The sequence below is a fragment of the Chiloscyllium punctatum genome, chromosome 22 (assembly GCF_047496795.1).
Source record: "Chiloscyllium punctatum isolate Juve2018m chromosome 22, sChiPun1.3, whole genome shotgun sequence".
Taxonomy (NCBI): Eukaryota; Metazoa; Chordata; class Chondrichthyes; order Orectolobiformes; family Hemiscylliidae; genus Chiloscyllium; species Chiloscyllium punctatum.
The window spans coordinates 21992607-22011525 of NC_092760.1; the positions used below are offsets into that span (position 1 = coordinate 21992607).

General features: G+C 40.0%; 1 protein-coding gene across 1 annotated transcript in view; it reads left to right on the forward strand.

Annotated features, from left to right (window-relative positions):
- Positions 1–18560, forward strand: part of LOC140493446 (mucin-6-like) — a 266402-nt gene extending 247842 nt beyond the window's left edge. The window contains exons 33-37 of the mRNA XM_072591885.1: positions 1008–1164; positions 5087–5227; positions 7283–7345; positions 16458–16492; positions 18262–18560. Of these exons, the coding sequence (XP_072447986.1) occupies positions 1008–1164; positions 5087–5227; positions 7283–7345; positions 16458–16474 (378 nt within the window). The 3' untranslated portion in view covers positions 16475–16492; positions 18262–18560. The remainder of the gene's footprint in view (positions 1–1007; positions 1165–5086; positions 5228–7282; positions 7346–16457; positions 16493–18261) is intronic.
- Positions 18561–18919: the final 359 nt, after the last annotated feature.

Here is an 18919-nt window from a genome sequence, read left to right on the forward strand (position 1 = left end):
ATGAAATTTTATGCTTGGAGTACAAAGCTTGCCTTTTTATTCCTTCTACAGCAGATGCTGACTCTTTCTGTCAATAATCATGTTTCAGCTACTGACTGTTTATGTCTTCTCAAAGTGTGATTGCTCTCAAACTGGTAAATTCACTGATTTGATCCTTATTTATTTTCTTCTGAGTTTTTAGATTTATTTTTCGTGATGGGGGTCCGATTTTCATTGCTGCACCTTGTGGTATTTGCCACCACTACTATTTTGTCATATCGAGTAAAGGATCTTTGAAATAATTCTCCTTTGTCTTTGTTTTGTCTTGGTCCAACTAGTGATAATTAATGGTAGAAGGTGCAACACTATGGAGTATCCACAGAAATGTACTGTTGTTTGATAACAAGCAGATTTATTACATTATAGCAGTTATTACAACTAGATTTGGTCAGGCAAAATTCTTGCAAACTGAGAATGTTGGTATGAATACATCTGTCCCATCTAAAAGTTAGACTAGATCTCCTTGACTCCAATCAGAGACTATGTGTAACATCAGTTGAATGGGTGGAGCCAGTGTAACATGAACATTGTTCATCTCAATCCTTGTGGAACAACAGACACCTCGGAAGTAATTTGTGATGTTGATTAGAGCATTTTCATATTGTGGTACGAGTGAAAATTTGATTGAAAGGATTCAAACAGTTAGTGTGTAGAGGATGGGAATGAATTTGGACAACACATTTAAGGACTTTGTAAAGGGAAAGCATGTTTGGAGATTAGATAATAGTTTGCAAGGATGGTGGGTCAAGGATTTGTTTTGGGGAGGAGGGTAACATCAGATTTAAAGATGAGTAAAACAGCATCCTGAGAGAATTATTATTGTAGTGAAGGAAGCAACAGCTAATTTTCATAGGAACAACAGTAGGTCATTCAGCTGACAAGTGGAGCCCTAACGTACTAACATACTGTATATCTTATGTAAAATGTCACTTGATATTCATCACATAAATTCCTTTTTTTGCTGACAGGTTTATCGAGTTCCATATTATGAAAGCTGTGTACAAACTACATGTGGTTGTGACATATTTGGAGATTGCGACTGCATGTGTGGTGCTGTTGCTGTCTATGCCAAAGCCTGCATAGATGCTGGAGTCTGTATCAATTGGAGAAGCCTTAACTTTTGTGGTAAGTTATTGAATTACAGAAGGTTTTGCAGGGAGTGTACTAACATTGCTTTTATTTAAATGAGTAATTCCTTTAGAATTCTGAATTCTTGAAAGAAAATTTGCATTTCAAATTTTGTACTAGTAATCCACAGAAGCCATAATAATTGACTTACACAGAAATTTCCATTATTTTAATTTAATTTACAGTTCATTTCTTTTATACCTTCAAATTTTTAGCTATAATCTCTCATCTGTATTCATTCAATGTATTTTGTTTTTGGGGAAGCCAACACTGATCATGAATGTTGTAAATGGTTTTACAGATTAATTTCAGTGAATTTATTGACATATGCTGCACTAGTACTTTTTTTACCTTCATGTCAATGAACAGTCTTTAGCTGTATTATCAGTGAATTTTCTTATGTTCTGTGGTTCATTTCCATTTGTTACTCCTAAAACAATGAAAGAATCTATGTAATATCCAACAAGACCAGAACAGCATCCAAATTTCAGCTGATAAGTGTAAAGCAACATTCAAAACATGCATAGCAAGCAATTATCATCTTCAACAATAGAGAACCAAACTGTACTAAGTTATAGGACTAGCACTGAGTCTTCCACTATCAACCCTACTGAATTAGTCAGATGAATACGGTGACTACAAGAACAATAAGAGTCTGGATATCCTACCAAACCTCCACAAAATATATCTATCGTCTACAAGGTAGAGTCAACAGTGCTATGGAATATGCTTATTTTTCTGCATGAGTGAAGGTTCAGCACACTGAAGAAGTTCAACAACATCCAGGACAAAGGAGCCTGCTTGACTGGCTAACACCTACCAAGTTAGAAGTTTATTCTCTGTCGCACACTACACCATGGAAACTGACACAGCACCACAGTTATATGTAGCATCTTGAAGATTACACTGCAGAAATTGCTAGAATGTTCTAAATCCCTGAACTCCTCCACCTAGAAGGTCAAGGCACCAGACACATGAACCAAGTTTAACAGAGGCAACTAGGATCTCCCAACTGGCTGGACGAATGATAGAGACCCACCTCACCTCTTTTAGGGAAGGCCTGCCACAATAAGTACCTCTCAAACACTTACATTGCAGGTAGCAGGCATCCGGATCAAAGACTACCTGCCATCCGATCAGAGGCCAGCAGCTCTGGTGGCACCGGTGTCTGCTGCTGGTTTGATGCTCACTGGAAACCACGGCATGTTGCTGGATCCCAGACTCAGGGAGAGTGGTAATAAGAGGGCTTTGTGGTATTGAGGGCACAGGAAGAAAGGAGATCCAGCATCTAGGTGGAGTTGGCTTTTATTGTGCCACCATAAGAAATAGGATCAGAAGTAGGCATTTTAGCCCCTTGAGCCAGCTGTGTCATTCATTAAGATCATGGCTGATCTGCATTCCTCGTGTCCAATTTTCTTCCCTTTCCTTGTAACCCTCAATTTCTCCTAATGATCAAAAATCTATCTATCTCAATCTTAGTTATACAGAAGGACTCTGACCCCACAGCTCTCTGTGGCATGGAGTTCCAAATACGCACAATCCTCTGAAAGAAGAAATTTCTTGTTATCTCTAGTCCTAAATTCATGCCTGAGACTTTGTCCTCTGGCCTTAGAGTCTCCCATGAGGGGAAACATCCTGTTAGCATTTACCCTGTCAAGTCCATTAACAATCCTATATATTTCAATGAGAAACAAGCACAAAATACCTCTTTGGAGGGTGATCCTCCAGGAGCTGGCAAACAACTTTGTACACCTACACTTATCTTATTTTTTACATGGTACGCCCACCATTTGGTAACTGTCAGTAGCTGCAGAACAAGCCCCAATATTTGCACATATGGGTCTGAACTTTTGGAGGGCAGGAAGACAATCCACAGGCTTTCTGTCTACTAACTTGATCATGTTGCAAGCAAGAAGGTAGCAGGGTGACCACAAGCTGAGCTTTTGCCTGAATTAATTACCCTCTGCCACAGAACTGATCAAAGGGATTGAGGGGATTAAATTCTCACCATTGCCAAACCATTACCTGTATGTGTTCTTCCAAATGACATACCATTCTGACGTGGCATTTGTTCAGCAAAAGCCTACTCACCAACACTCCTTTTGTGTGCCATCAGAGCTGCTCAACTCTTGACCTCTGCGAAACCTTGGTGCAAACACAGACAAAAAAGCCAAGCTCCTAAAGTGACCTGAGAGTGCCCAGCCTTGACATCAAGGTATTTTTTGACCAAATATGTCATCAAGGAGCCCCAGCATAATTGGAGTCAAAGGAAATTAGGGTGGGAATGCTTCTTTGACTGGAGGTATACTGAGCAATAAGGGACATGGTTGATCTCTTGGAGGTCCCAAGACATCACTATGGGAGTTACTCAGGATGGTGATCTAAGCTCAACCATTTTCTGCTGTTCCATCATTCACTGATGGTGACATAATGTTAGCACTTTTCATGATTTTTCAAATACTGTCAATGTGTCCAATATGCATTAAGATCTGAATAATTGAACTATCTCCCCTGTCAACATGCTATAAGTTACCATTGACCAGAAACTGACCTGGACCAGTCATGTGAATATTGTGGTGACAAGAGCAAACAAGAAGCTAAGCATTCAGTGGTGAGTAACTCACTTCCTGACTCCTCAAATCCTGACCATCATCTACAAGGTACAAGTCAGGAGTGTGATGAAGTATCCACTACTCAACTGGATGAATGCAGCTCCAATAGACTCTTAGTAAGCTCAACACCATCCAGGACAACATCAGCTTATTGATTGACACTTCACCCACCTTCTTTAACATTCATTTCTTCCACCATCAATACACAGTGGCAGCATTATGTACTATCTACAAGACCCACAGCATCAACTCATCAAGACTCCTTCAACAGTAACTTCCAAATGTGCGCACTCTACTACCTAGAATGACAAGCACAGCATATGCATGGTATCACCACTGCCTGTAAGTTATTCTCCAAGCCAGATGTCATCTAGATTTGGAAATGTATTCCTGTTCCTCCTATATAAGACTTTGCATGTATGAATAGAACATGGACTGCAATGGTTCAAGAAGATAACTCACCACCATCTTCTCATTGGCAATTTTTGGTGGGCAAAAAATTCCAGTGCAGCCCACATTTTATGAATGGATAAAAAACAACTTCACACATAGAGCTTTGAAGTGAATAAAACTCTCATTATAAGTTGGAGCCTTTTTAGTGGAGTCCCAAAAGTAATTATGACACAATGCAATGCACTTTTAAGCCCAATAGTGTTTGGAATAAAGGACATCAATCAAAAAATGATAGGTAGCCTGGACTGAAACAATAGCACAGACTCTCTGCTAACTCCATACTGGGATCTACTGTTACAGGTTCATTTGTGTTCTGTTGTTGGGATATCATTAAGTGCCCTTTGTGTAAGATGCAATAACTAGCCATGCCATTCTTGTACCTTTATTTGTTATTCCATATGATGTAAGCACATCAATAATCAAATTCTGCCACAAACACAGCTGTATAAACGGCTGTGAAAATTAGAACCACACTCAAGTGTATTGTGAGTATCACCTGAGTTGGATTAAAAGAATGCACAAAACAGGTTACAGGTGAACAGTTTCAGTCTCCATCTCAGACCTGATTGTCTGCTTCCCTCAGAATTTCCAACCAGTTAAATTCACCCTCCCATATTAGTGACCAGCCACTAAACTTTTACCACATCCATACAGAAATACAATTGTCGTGCAAACACACTCCAGTGCACTTCGCACACAAATATTGATAAATTGAATGAATGAAGGAATAAATAAATGTTTCATCCGTGCACAATCAATTCATACTGCCAGAGACAGTTATCACCCGAAATAGTGATGCTAATATTTGATCTGATGTAAGAGCTCTATATTTGATATGCTGTTGTTTCTTCCAGCTGTGTACTGTGACTACTACAATACCCATCATCCAAAAAATAATCAGTCACAGTTTACTGAGAATGGCGATTATCCAAGTCATTATCAACCTTGTTCATGTCCTGAAAATTTGTGGGCCTTTCCAATGAACAATATGGAAGGTGAGTGGGAAAGTTTACCTGAAGGCCCAACTGGGAAATTTTAAATTGTGTTGATTAAAACATATATGAAAAGGGTCTCACGGCACAGTGGTAATATCTACCTCTGAGCCAGAAGGTTCAAGCCCCACATGCTCCAGAATTGTGTCATAACATCTCTGAAAGCTTTTTTAGAAAAATATGTTAAATAAAAAATGTTAAACTGAAATAAAAGGTCTTGTAGTATCCCTAAGGTCCAGGTTGAAGTCCAACCTGCTCCAGATGTATCATAATATGTTTGAACAGGTTGATTAAATATTTCTGAAATGAAGTGCAAATTTCATGAATCATGATCAAGATATGACCTGATATGATATAGTAACATTCCTTGATCATTTAATGCCCTCCAGGAAAAGGTTTCTATGGTCCCTATTTGGCTGAAATGGCCTTCTAAGCCATTCAGTTTCAAGAGTAACAAGGATGGGCAATAACTACTGGCATTTGCAAGTAATGCTCAGATTCAAAAAATGAATGATTTAAAAAGAATGAACTCAACAACCCTGCTTTAACACTGGTATATGAGGACTATGTTGATTGTAATAATATTACAACATAATCACATGATTGAGTAATTCTGAAATATCACAGTACTATTACAGATCTAATAAATATTTTTCTAAAATCCCAGCACTATCATATATTAGTGTGTTATTCGTGTGATATAAGTGTATTAATCCAAGGTCTGAGAGTTCCTAATGTCATAGCATAACTTTATTATAAATTAGAAGTGAAGATGTTTGCTCCTGGGTCTGGTTGCAGAATCCAGACATGTCAGTTTGATAAACAACTCCAAACGCAGGTGGCTTGTCATTTGGAGTCTTCATTCTGGATTGGTGGAAATCCCTGGGAGTTGGTGACACCAAACCCAAAACAGGAATGAAGGATGGGTAGTAGAAAGTGTGGACTGCAGACGTTGGAAATCAGAGTCAGGAGTGTGGTGCTGGAAAAGCACAGCAGGTCAGGCAGCATCCAAGGAGCAGGAGAATCGACATTTCAGGCATGAGGCCTTCATCAGGAATGAAGGATGCCCAAGTACACAGGGAGGCTTGGTAGATGCCCTTCCTCTATGCATTTGGAAAAACAATAAAAACAACAAAATAATAAAACAGCAACCCCCCACCCACTGTTTGTACACCTCATCCTCTGCAATTTCTTCATGAAACCCCACACGCTGTGCCTGCTCCCATGGCCCTCACACTCTATGTAACAATTTAAGAACTAGTACTCAACCCTCATGGCCTTTATAAGCTATGCACCACAACCCCCACCCCCATGTCCTTACACCTACCATGAAAAAACACACCACTGGCAGACCTCACAGTTCATGCAGCAGTTTAATAAAGTAAGATTCTAGGTATGTAGTTTAGTCTTTATTATGGAAGAAGACAGAGAGTTATGGTGAAGGTTGCCTTTTGGACTGGTGGCCTGTCACTGGCAGTACTCTGCAGGGCTTAGTCCTGGGTCCTCTTTTGTTTGTGATTTATATAAAAGATAAATATAATGAGAATATAGAAGGCATGGTTAGTAAGTTTGTAGATGACACCAAAATTAATGGCATAGTAAACAGTGAAAGTTTTCTAAGATTGCAAAGGGAACTTGATCAAATGGGTCAATGGGCTGAAAAATAGCAAATGGAGTTCAATCTGGATAAATGCGAGATAATGCATTTTGGTACAGCAAACAAGGATAGGACCTTAAGTAGTGTATAGAAGTGTAGGGTGGTTAAAGAGTGATTTGGCAGGCTTGCCTTCATTACTCAATCATTTTAGTATTAGAGTTGGGAAGTCAAGTTGAGATTGTACAGGACATTAGTGAGGCCTCTTCTGGAATACTGTGTCTAGTTCTGGTCACACAGTTATAGGAAGGATGTTATCAAGTGAGAGAGGGTTCAGAAGAGATTTATCAGAATGTTGCTGAGTATAGAAAGTTTGAGTTTTATCTATTACATTGTATAGTTTAATAGATAAATATTTCTCAGTACTCCATGCCTTAGATTGTATTAAATCTTTGCATTGACAGGTTGCTACAGATGTGCAACAAATGAGTATTATGATCACCACTTGCAATCATGCATGCCCTGTGGTAAGTAATTGTATTTTACATTAAAGCATTCCAATATGCTACTTCCCTCATTGAGTAGATTTAAACTTTGTGCATCTGAATGATACAGATTGGGATGGCCAAAATCTGATCAGCTAAATCCAATCCAGTTCAGGTGGTTTAAGTGTGCTACAATGACCTGCTGTTCTGGGTTAGTAAAAATAAATTGGTGAGGGTTTGGGTCCTGATCACTATCAATATTTCCTGTTGGAAAAGGGTAGACTTGCATATTGGCTGAACTCAATCAAACTTGGAGAAAGTGAGGACTGCAGATGCTGAAGATCAGAGTCGAGAATGTGGTGCTGGAAAAACACAGCAGGTCAGGCAGCATTCCGAGGAGCACGACAATTGATGTTTCGGGCATAAGCCTATCATCAGGAATCCTGATGAAGGCCTTATGCCCGAAACATCAATTCTCCTGCTCCTCAGATGCTGCCTGACCTGCTGTGTTTTTCTAGAACCACATTCCCAATCAAACTTGGCAGTATTTAAATAACCTGTCACAACATTATGCAATAGTTATGCTCTTCCCCAGGGGAGGGACTATGTTCCTATTCTATGTATCTGTTCTTCAGAGAAACTTACATAATTTACAAACGTCAACCTTTTGTCTTGTTTGTTAGAGCATTGAAGAGATTCAACTTGTCACTCTTTTCTTATGTGTATACTCATGCATTTCTGCATTGTTCTTGTAAATCTTCTCTACATCCTCTCCAGTGCACCTATATTCTTTTAATAATATGATGATTAACACCCATCCTGCACACAGTACTCTTAAGTGAGTTCTAACCAAGGTTTGATATAGGTTTGCATATCTTTCCTGTAGTGCAATTCTGACCCTCCGCTTTTTTTAAAGTCCTTATGACTTATGTTTGCATGTTCTGGGATGCATTTTTTCGTCTATCCTAGATGAAGATTTCCACCTTCCATGTAATAGGTGACCTTCCTTTTTTTTCCTACCAAATGTACTAACTCAAATTTATCATGTTGAAATTAATTAGCCAAATAAAGTGGGTGAGCTTGCAGCATGGATAGGTACCTGGGACTTCGATGTGGTGGCCATTTCGGAGACACGGATGTTGCAGGTTCCAGGGTTTAGATCTTTTATTAAGAACAGACAAGGTGGTAAAAGAGGGGGAGGTGTGGCCTTGTTAGTCAAGGACATTATAGCAGTGGCTGAAAGAACTTTTGACGAGAACTCGTCTACTGAGGTAATATGGGCTGAGGTTAGAAACAGGACAGGAGAGGTCACACTGCTTGGAGTTTTTATAGGCCTCCTCAGAGTTCCAGTGAGGTGGAAGAGAGGATTGGCAAAATTATTCTGGGTAGGAGTGAAAGGAACAGGGTGGTCATTATGGGGGACTTTAACTTCCCCAGCATTAATAGGAAATGCTCTAACTCTACTACGTCGGATGGATCAATTTTTGTCCAATGTGTACAGGAGGGTTCCCTGACACAGTATGTCGAAGGGCCGACAAGAGGGGAGACCACACTGGGTCTGGTGCTTGGTAATGAACCGGGCCTGGTGTTTGATTTAGTTGTAATGAGCACTTTGGAGAGAGTGACCATAATTCAGTTATGTTTAGTTTAGCAATGGAAAGGGATAGGTACATGTCATAGGTCAAGAGTTACCAATGAGGCAAGGGACAATTATAATGCGATTAGGCAAGAATTAGGATGCATAGAATGGGGTAGCAAAATGCAGGCGATGCAAACAATGGAAATGTGGAGCTGGTTTAAGGAACAGATATGCATGTCCTTGATAGGTATGTCCCTGTCAGGCAGGGAGGAAGTGATAAGGTAAGGGAACTGTGGTTTACCACAGAAATTGCATCTCTTGTTAAGCAGAAGAAGGAGGCTTATGTGTTGATGAGGCAAGATGGTTCAGATGAGGTGATGGAGAGTTACAGATCAGCTAGAAAGGAGTTAAAGAGAAAGTTAAGAAGAACAAAGACAGGACGCAAGCAGCCTTTAGCAAATAGAATAAAGGAGAACCCTAAAGCTTTCTATACATATCTGACAAATAAAAGGATGAGTAGGGTAGGAATAGGGCCAGTCAAAGACAAAAGTGGGAAGTTGAGTGTGGACCCTATGGCGATCGGAGAGGTGCTGAATGAGCACTTATCATCAGTTTCACTCAGGAAAAGGAGAATATTGTAGAGAAGAAGAATGAGGTACGAGATATGAGACTAGAAAGGGTTGAGGTTAGTTACGAACAAGTATTATTAATTCTAGAAGGAATGAAAGTAGACAAGTCCCCTGGGCCGGATGGGATTTATCCAAGGATTCTCTGGGAAGCTAGGGAGGAGATAACAGAGTCTTTGGCTTTGATATTTGAGTCATCATTGTTTACAGGTTTAGTACCAGAGGACTGGAGGATTGCAAATGTTGTGCCCTTGTTCAAAAAGGGTAGTAGAGATGATCCAGGTAATTATAGACCAGTGAGTCTTTCTTCTGTTGTAGGAAAGGCTTTGGAAAGGATTATAAGAGATAAGATTTATAATCATCTAGCAAGCAACAATTTAATTTCAGATAGTTAACATGGTTTCGTCAAGGGCAGGTCGAGTCACAAACATCATTGAGTTTTTTAAGAAAGTGACCAAACATGTAGATGAGGATAGAGCAGTTGATGTGGTACACATGGACTTTTGTAAAACCTTTGATAAGGTTCCACATGGTAGGCTGTTGGAGAAAATGCAGAGGTGTGACATTGAGGGTGATTTCGCAATTTGGATTAGAAACTGGCTTTCTGAAACAAGGCAGCGAGTGGTGGTTAATGGAAAATATTCAGTCTGGAGTCTGGTTACTAGTGGTGTGCCACAAGGATCTGTTTTGGGACCACTGCTGTTTGTCATTTTTATAAATGACTTAGACGCAGGCATAGGTGGATGGATTAGTAAATTTACAGATGACGCTAAAGTTGGTGGAGTAGTGGACAGTTTGGAAGAATGTTACAAGTTGCAGGAGGACTTGGATAAACTGCAGAATTGGGCTGAGAGGTGGCAAATGTAGTTCAATGCAGCTGAATGTGAGGTGATGCACTTTGGGAAGAATAACAGGAAGGTAGAGTACTGGGTCGATGGAAAGATTCTTGGTAGTGTGGATGTACAGAAGGATCTTGGAGTCCATGTACATAGATCCCTGAGAGTTGCCACCCAGGTTGATAGCGCTGTTAAGAAGGCATTCAGTGTGTTAGGTTTCATTGGTAGAGGGATTGCGTTCCAGAGCTGCAACTATACAAAACGCTAGTGCAGCCACACTTGGAATATTGTGTACAATTCTGGTCGCCATATTTCGGGATGTATGTGGAAGCATTGGAAAAGGTGCAGAGGAGATTTACCAGGATGTTGCTTGGTCTGTAGGGAAGGTCTTATGAGGAAAGGCTGAGAGACTTGGGTCTGTTCTCATTGGAAAGAAGAAGTCTAAGAGGGGATTTGGTAGAGACATACAAGATGATCAGAGGATTAGATAGGGTAGACAGTGAAAGTGTTTTTCCTAGGATGATGACGTCAGCTTGTATGAGGGGGCATAACTATAAATTGAGGGGTGATAGATTTAAGACAGATGTCAGAGGCAGGTTCTTCACTCAGAGAGTGGTAAGGGCTTGAAATGCCCTACCTGCCAATTAGTTAACTTAGATTAGGGAGATTTAAACAATCCTTGCATAAGCACTTGGATGATGATGGGATAGTGTAGGGGGACGAGCTGAGAATAGTTCATAGGTCGGTGCAACATCGAGGGCCGAAGGGCCTGTTCTGCGCTGTATTGTTCTATGTTCCATGTTCTAATTCTTTATTACAGCATTGACTATTCCTACCAGTCAACTTTAGAATCCATCCATTTTGAAATTGTGTTTTTGATTTCAAGGTCCGAATCATTAATGTACAGCACTGATCCCTGTGAAATAAAACTTCCCACCTTCTACCACCTTGAATAACTATTGTTTACTTCCACTCTCTGTTTTCACTCTTAAAGTTCGCTGCCGGTCTATTCTGCTAGGTGGCCCTTGTATCCATTCCTTAGCATATTACCTGTCCCCAGTTATCCTTGAGAAGATGGTGCTGAGTAGTGTTATGGACCAGGCCCGATCCCCTCAAAATATTTTAAGAAGTTAGCTTAGACACTAACTTTTTCTTATTTTAAAGGCAGATGTAAAGTGGATATTCCCGGTGTGATGCAGCTGTTTAAACCATTCGGCTTTAAGCAGAACAGAATTTATTTAAACATTACAGTTGAAATACCAACAAAAAAAATGGAATTTAGAATAACTTAACTATTGGGAAGACTTAACCAACCCAATAAAGCAACTTAACCAAGGAACTGTTCCAATCCAGTAACATCCCATAAACACATCCCTTAGCAAAAAGGTAATTGAAACACAGATTCTTACAAGCAAGAGGGAACAATGTCCAAGGAGATTTCAGAAAGAAAGTCAGTGAGGGATCATCTGCTGAAGTTTGTAACCTTTCCTGGGCTTCAGTATCTTGTGACTGCCACAGCTAAACCAAACTAGGAGAAACCTGAACTGGGAGAACTGGCCAAACCCCTGCCATTGTTAAACTCGGCTCTTTCTAGACCCCTTAATACCTCTGCCTTTACAACCTCTCTCCAAAATTCAAGGACAAAATAACCTTGTTAAAGTGACAGTATCATCATAGTAGCCTTCTCAAACCTCTGTAATTCAGATGCAGTAGGTTGACCCACAATGCTGAGAGGGAGGGAATTCCAGGATTTTGACCCAGTGACAGTGAATGAATGGTGATATATTTCCAAGTCAGGATAACGAGTGGCTTGGAGGGGAACTTGGAGTTGGTGGTGCACCCATATATCTGCTACCCTTGTCCTTCTAGATGGAAGTGATTGTGCATTTGGAAGGTGCCACCTAAAGAGTTTTTGTGGATTTCTGCAGTGCATCTTCTAGATAGTACACACTGCTGTTATACAAAAGATCGCCAGTGGAGGGAATGGTTGTTTGTGGATGGAGTGCCAGTAAAGCAGGCTGCATGACCCTGGATGCTGTTAAGCTTCTTGAGTGTTGTTGGAGCTGTATTCATCCAGGCAAATGGGGAGTATTCCATCGCACTCCTGGCTTGTGCCTTGTCGATGGTGGGTAATCTTTGGAGAGTCAGTACTCACCACAGTATTCCTAGCCTTTTCCTGCAATGTAGTCGCTGTGTTTTTGTGATGAGTCTCATTGAATCTCTGGTCAATGGTAATGCCAAGGATGTTGAAATATGAGATTCAATGATGGCTACATCATTAAATGTCAAGCAGCAGTGATTAGATTGTCTCTATTGGAGATGGTCATTGGTATTTGTGTGTGGCGTAAATGTTACTTGTCACTTGTCAGCTCAAGGATGGATATTGTTCAGATCTTGTTACATTTGAACACAGACTGTTTCAGTATCAAAAGTGTCACGAATAGTACTGAACATTCTGCAATCATCTCCACTTCTGACCTCATGTTGAAGGATGGTGATTGATTCACACTCAGTCAAATGGAGCTTGTTGTCAAGGGCTGTCGTTCTCACCTCCACTCTGGAAGTCAGATCTTTTGGCCATGTTGGAGCAAGACTGCAATCAGGTCAAGAGCTGAGTGGCTCTGGTGTAACCCAAACTGGACCTCATTGCACGTTATTACTGAGCAGGTGCTTAAGAGCACTATTGATCACACCTTCCATAAATTTATTGATTTTCAAAGGTAGATTGATGGGGCTGTAAATAGCTTAACTCTGTCCATCATTTCCTGCTTATTCTGTGGGGCGCAGAAGTTGTCCTGGTTTGTAGCTTCACCAGGTTAACACAGATGAGAAAAATACTGCAGAAAAAATTAAAAATAAATAAAGGAAGGATTATCATCAGTTTAGTTCTATTACTATAGAGTAATAATATCTGCATTACTCCCAGTACCACAACAAATGATGGTAGGAACAGGAGGATAGAGCAGGTAAATGTATGGCTGAGGAGTGCAGGGGAGAAGGATTCACATCTTTGAATGGTTTGAAATCTATTCTGGGATAGAAGGGACCTGTATAAGAAGGACGGATTGTACTTGAATTAAAAGGAGATTGATATACTGGCAGAAAGATTTACTAGAGCTGCTCGCGAGGAATTAAACTAGTAAGGGGGTGGGGGGGGATGGGCAGGGGGATCTGAAGTGGGTGGAACTTAGGGAGATAGAAAGGAAAGAGATCAGTCTGAGACTGATGCAGTTGGGAAAAAAGCAAGTCAAATGGTTAGGGCAGGGAGGAACAAAGCAGAGAACAAGGTAAGACTGATAAATTAAACTGCATTTATTTCAGTGCAAGAGGCCTAACAGGGATGGCAGATGAACTCAGGGTATGGTTAGGAACATGCAACTGGGATATCGTAGCAATTACAGAGATGTAACTCAAGGATGGATAGGACTGGCAGCTTAATATTCCAGGATGCGAATGCTACAGGAAGGATAGAAAAGGGGCAAGAGAAGAGGAGAAGTGGCATAATGTTATGGCTGTATGAAGGGAGGGTTTTCCTGGGAACACATCCAAGGAAGTTATTTGGGTGGAAGTGAGAAATATGAAAGGGGTGATCGCCTTATTGGGATGGCACAATAGACCCTTCAATAGTTAGCAGGACATTTAGAAACAAACATGTAAGGAGATCTCAGTTATCTGTGAGAACAGTAGGGTGGTCATGGTCGGTGATTTTAACTTTCCACATAGACTGGGACTGCAATAGTGTTAGGGGCTTGGATGGAGAGGAACATGTGAAGTACATACAGGAAAATTGTCTGATTCAGTATGTGAATCTACCTCCTAGAGAACATGCAAAACATGACCTACTCTTGGGAAATAAGACAGGCAGATGACTGAGGTGTCAGTGGGGGAGCACTTGGGGCCAGTGACCATAATTCTATTAGTTGTAAAATATGATGAAAAAGGATAGACCGGATCTAAAAGTTAAAGTTCTAAATTGGAGGAAGGCCAATTTTGATGGTATTAGGCAAGAGCTTTCAAAAGTTGATTGGGGACTCGCCCAACTCCGGCAGTTCCACACATACATGTCCAGTTTGGTACTTCAGGGGTCCTATTCTCTCTCTTGTTATTTCTTTTCTTTTAATATATTTGAACCTCTTTGGATTCGTCCTAATCTATCTTGTGCACCCTTTTTACCGTACTGATTTCCTTCCTCAGTAAACTCTTGTATCCTCAATTGTCCCCAGGATTCCCTTGATCCCAGCTGCCTGTACCTGCGCCATGCTTCCTTTTTTCTGGTCAAAGCCTTGATATCTCTTGTCATCTAGGGTTCTCTATTCCTGCCAACCTTGCCCTTCACCCTCATGGGAACATATAGATCTTGAATTCTGATCAGTGCTGCATCCACTGCTTTTTGTTATTTATATAAATGATTTGGATGTGAACATGGGAGGTATGGTTAGTATGTTTGCAGATGACACCAAAATTGGGAGTGCAGTGGGCCAGCGAAGAAGGTTACCCTCAGAGTACAATGGGATCTTGATCAGGTGAGTCAATGGGCTGAGAAATGGCAGATGGAGTTTAATTTAGATAAATGTGAGGTGCTGCAATTTGGAAAGCAAATCATAGCAGGACTCATACATTTAAGGGTAAGCTTCTGGGGAGTGTTGCTGAACAAAGACCTTGGAGTGCAGGTTCATAGCTCCTTGAAAGTGAAGTTGCAGGTAGACAGGAGAGTGAAGAAGGCATTTGGTATGCTTGCCTTTATTATTGAATACATTGAGTATAGGAGTTGGGAAGATATGTTGCGGCTATACAGGACATTCGATAGGCCGCTTTTGGAATACTGCATGCAATTCTGATCTTCTTGCTATAGGAGAGATGTTGTGAAATTTGAGAAGGTTCAGAAAAGATTTACAAGGATGTTTCCAAGGTTGGAGGGTTTGAGCTAAAGGGGAGTCTAAATAGCCTGGGGCTATTTTCCTTGGAGCATCAGAGGCTGATGGGGGACTTTATTGAGGCTTATAAAGTCATGAGAGTCATGGACAGGGTAAATAGACAAGGTATTTTCCCCAGGGTGAGAGAGTCCAAAACTGGAGGGCATAGATTAAAGGTGAGAAGAGAAAGATGTAAAAGACCTGACGGGCAATCTTTTCATGCAGAGAGTGTACGGAATGAGCTGCCAGAGGAAGTGTTGGAGGTTGGTACAATGACAACATTTAAAAGGCATCTGGATGGGTGTAGGAATAGGAAGGGTTTAGAGGGATATTAGCCAAATGCTGTCAAATAGGACTAGACTAATGTGGAATATCTGGTCAGCATAGACAAGTTGGACTGAGGGGTCTACTTCCATGCTGTATAGCTCTATGACTCTATGACAGGCAACAATCATCTCAAAATTATGCACACAGAACTCTGGTAATCAATAGAAGTATCATCCCCACCTTGTTCCCACCTTAAATTCCTTTTAACATGCATAAGCACACATAATGGAAGACCAGAGGAAATTAAAAAGTAATGAGAAGCAATTTGTCTCTTAAAAAAGAAAGATTTCAACTAAAATCACCTTTATTTTCTGCTTCAAGAAGATCTAAAGACTGAGTAGATTTGGTGAAAAAGTATTGAATTGATGAAAATAAAATATTTCAGATGTAATGTTAAACTATGACCTAAGTTGGTGAATGTTTTTCATTGGTTTCAAGTGATTGTTCAATACAGTGTGTTTGGAAAGTTCCCTTGACATTGTGACCAATATTCTTCCCTCATCCAGAACACAAAAGTAAAGACTAGGCTCGCAATTCGTTAGCTGTACCTGCTCTATCAATATAATTTCTGCAAAAAGTGAGGTGGAAATCCTGTTCGTACTTGTATCTCCAGTGATGTAGAGAAGTTGAAGCACCTCAGGAAATTCTAAGCCTCATGGATCATTATTGCTGTTGATAACATGTTCACCACATTCAACTGCATAAGATGTCATTTGAATAATTTTGATACATTTCAGAGTGAGATAGTGGTACAATTAAATGCAAATTGTTGTTACCAAATAGTACATATTTTAAAATTTAATAGACCTTAGATAATATATGTGTGTTCCATAACTAGCTGTATTGTACCCACTCTTCCAACATCTTTTGCAGATGCAGATTACTCCTGAGTGTTCATGACCAAAATGGTAAGTGTTGAGGGTATTGTATTCTTACTACTTCCAATTCCGTCATTTAAATATCTGTATCTGTCGAGAAGATTCTGGTTTTTCAATATCTGTTTCCCAGGCATTCTACTTTGTATCTAATTTATTTTTACTTTAACAACAGAATAATTCACTATTTTTATTTGGGAAGAAGTTGTGCAAGTGGGGATTGGGACGTGGGGCAATGTTTAAGTGGTGCCACAATGTGTGGCCACACAAGTCTCTGTAACATTGTTAAATATGTGGTCCTGGCCACTTCCTCACTGGGGCTTCTTTATATTTGAAGTGGGTTAATCCTAGTTGGCTGTAGCACAGAAAGATGTGCTAAAAAAGAAAGTAGATGGGACTGAGAGCTTGAAGGAAATGATGAGATGACTGATTATTAACTTTAAGAAATGAAGCAATATGGAAAAATGTTAATAAATAAGTTAGATGACTGAGGTATATGGTGAGGAGACAGTTAAACGGGGTTATGGGATTGATACTTATAGCTGATAAATAAGGTTAAGATTTGAAAAATAGTGAGAAGGCTAAAAAATGATGTTAAAGAATTGAGGAATCTCATAGAGGGCAGGAAGGTCAGGGTAAATCTGCAGAGGAACTGCCAACATCCTTGGCATAAAGGCTATTCTTTATATTAACTGTGTTAACCAGAAGGGTCCCAGTCTGTGTTGACAAGTGTATCTTCATGGCATGTAGCTGCCAGAGCAAGCATTTATTGCCCTTCGACAATTGCCCAACAAAGTGGTGGTAAGCAATCTTTTGGAACCTCTGCATTCACTGTGCTTCAGATTGGGAGTTCTGGGATGTTCAGCGAATGACACTGGAAAAAGGTGACGTATTCCTAAGTCAGAATAGTATGTGAGTTAGAGACTTGGCAGATTGACAAAATACCGATTTTCTGATAATACACACCATTAGCATTGTGAGCAGATAGTGAAGGATTTAAATGCTTAAAGTGGTGAGTAGAGTGCTATTCAAATGGAATGTTTAATTCTAGTTGGTGTTGAGCCTTTGAAATGTTGCTGGAGCTGCAGTCATCTAGAAACGTATAGAGCATTCCATCACATTCCTTGCTTATTCCTTGTCAATGAGTCAACAAATTTTCAGGATTTCAAAACTCAATCACCCAACGCAGAATTCCAAACCTCTGATTAGTAATTATGTGGGCAGCATGGTGGCTCAGTTGTTAGCACTGCTGCCTCACAGTGCCAGGGACCTGGGTTTGATACCCGCCTCGGGTGACTATCTGTGTGGAGTTTGCGCATTCTCCCCAGTGTCTGTGTGGGTTTTCTCTGAGTGCTCCAGTTTCCCCCCACAATCCAAAGATGTGCAGTCAGGTGAATTGGTCTTAATAAATTGCCCATATTGTTAGGTGCATTTGTCAAGGGTAAATATAGAGTGGGGATGGGTCTGGGTGGATTACTCTTCGGATGGGTCGGTGTAGACTTGTTGGACCAAATGGCCTGTTTCCATACTGTAGGGAATCTAGTCTAATCATATAAGGCAACTATCAGGTTTACAGGAGGTATTCCCACATGCCAATCGAATGGGATTGAAGGTGCATCCTGTATTCCCAATTCCTGTTGGCGTCTTCAATGGTCACATAGCAAACACACAGCAAATTTAACCAGTGAGTGGTATCTTTATTCTCAGCTGAATATGAGGAGTACAGTTTATGTTGAGGTGATTAAGATCTGGAGTGAAAGATGCTGATGCATTTTTGTCAACATTCTCCTCTTCTTTTACAGAAATCTGCAGTATTCTTGAAAACGTACCATAGTCAAGAAGAATTGGTTGTAATTTCAGTTTGAGTTATCAGTTTGTAGCTTCCCTATCATAACAAAAACTAAAAAATTAGCAAGTGATGAGTCATCCTTCCTAGGAAGGAAAACTATGTTGCCAAACTGGTCTATATTAATTCTAGTATTTTATTTTTCACTGTTACATTTAGGATGACTGACAGTCTATTCTTTGTCTGCTAATTCACTTTGACTTTAAATTTGAAAATAAACCTGCATTTTGAAAGATTTCCTTTGCTATGGCTACAGACTACACAAAGATTATGCAGCAATATTGTTTTTTTCTGTAATTATGTTTGAAATCTTAGAAATAAACGCTGAAATAACAGATGTGTTATGTCATTCAATTGAAAGGCCTGTTGAATTATTCAAGCTATAAAGTATCCAGGCCAATGCATAGTGATACTTTTTCTTTTCTCCAAAGCTAGATTTTAATGATAATGATGCACTTTTAAAAAAAATTAGTTTACTGGTCGATATATTCCCTGTTCCAATTGAGCATGTAAAACATATAATTTAGTTAGTTACTTTGGCTGCCCAGTTCTTTTACAAGTCACTAGAAGGAAAAGGAAAAATGTATTTGTTATTTGTATTTAGTCCTTCAGCA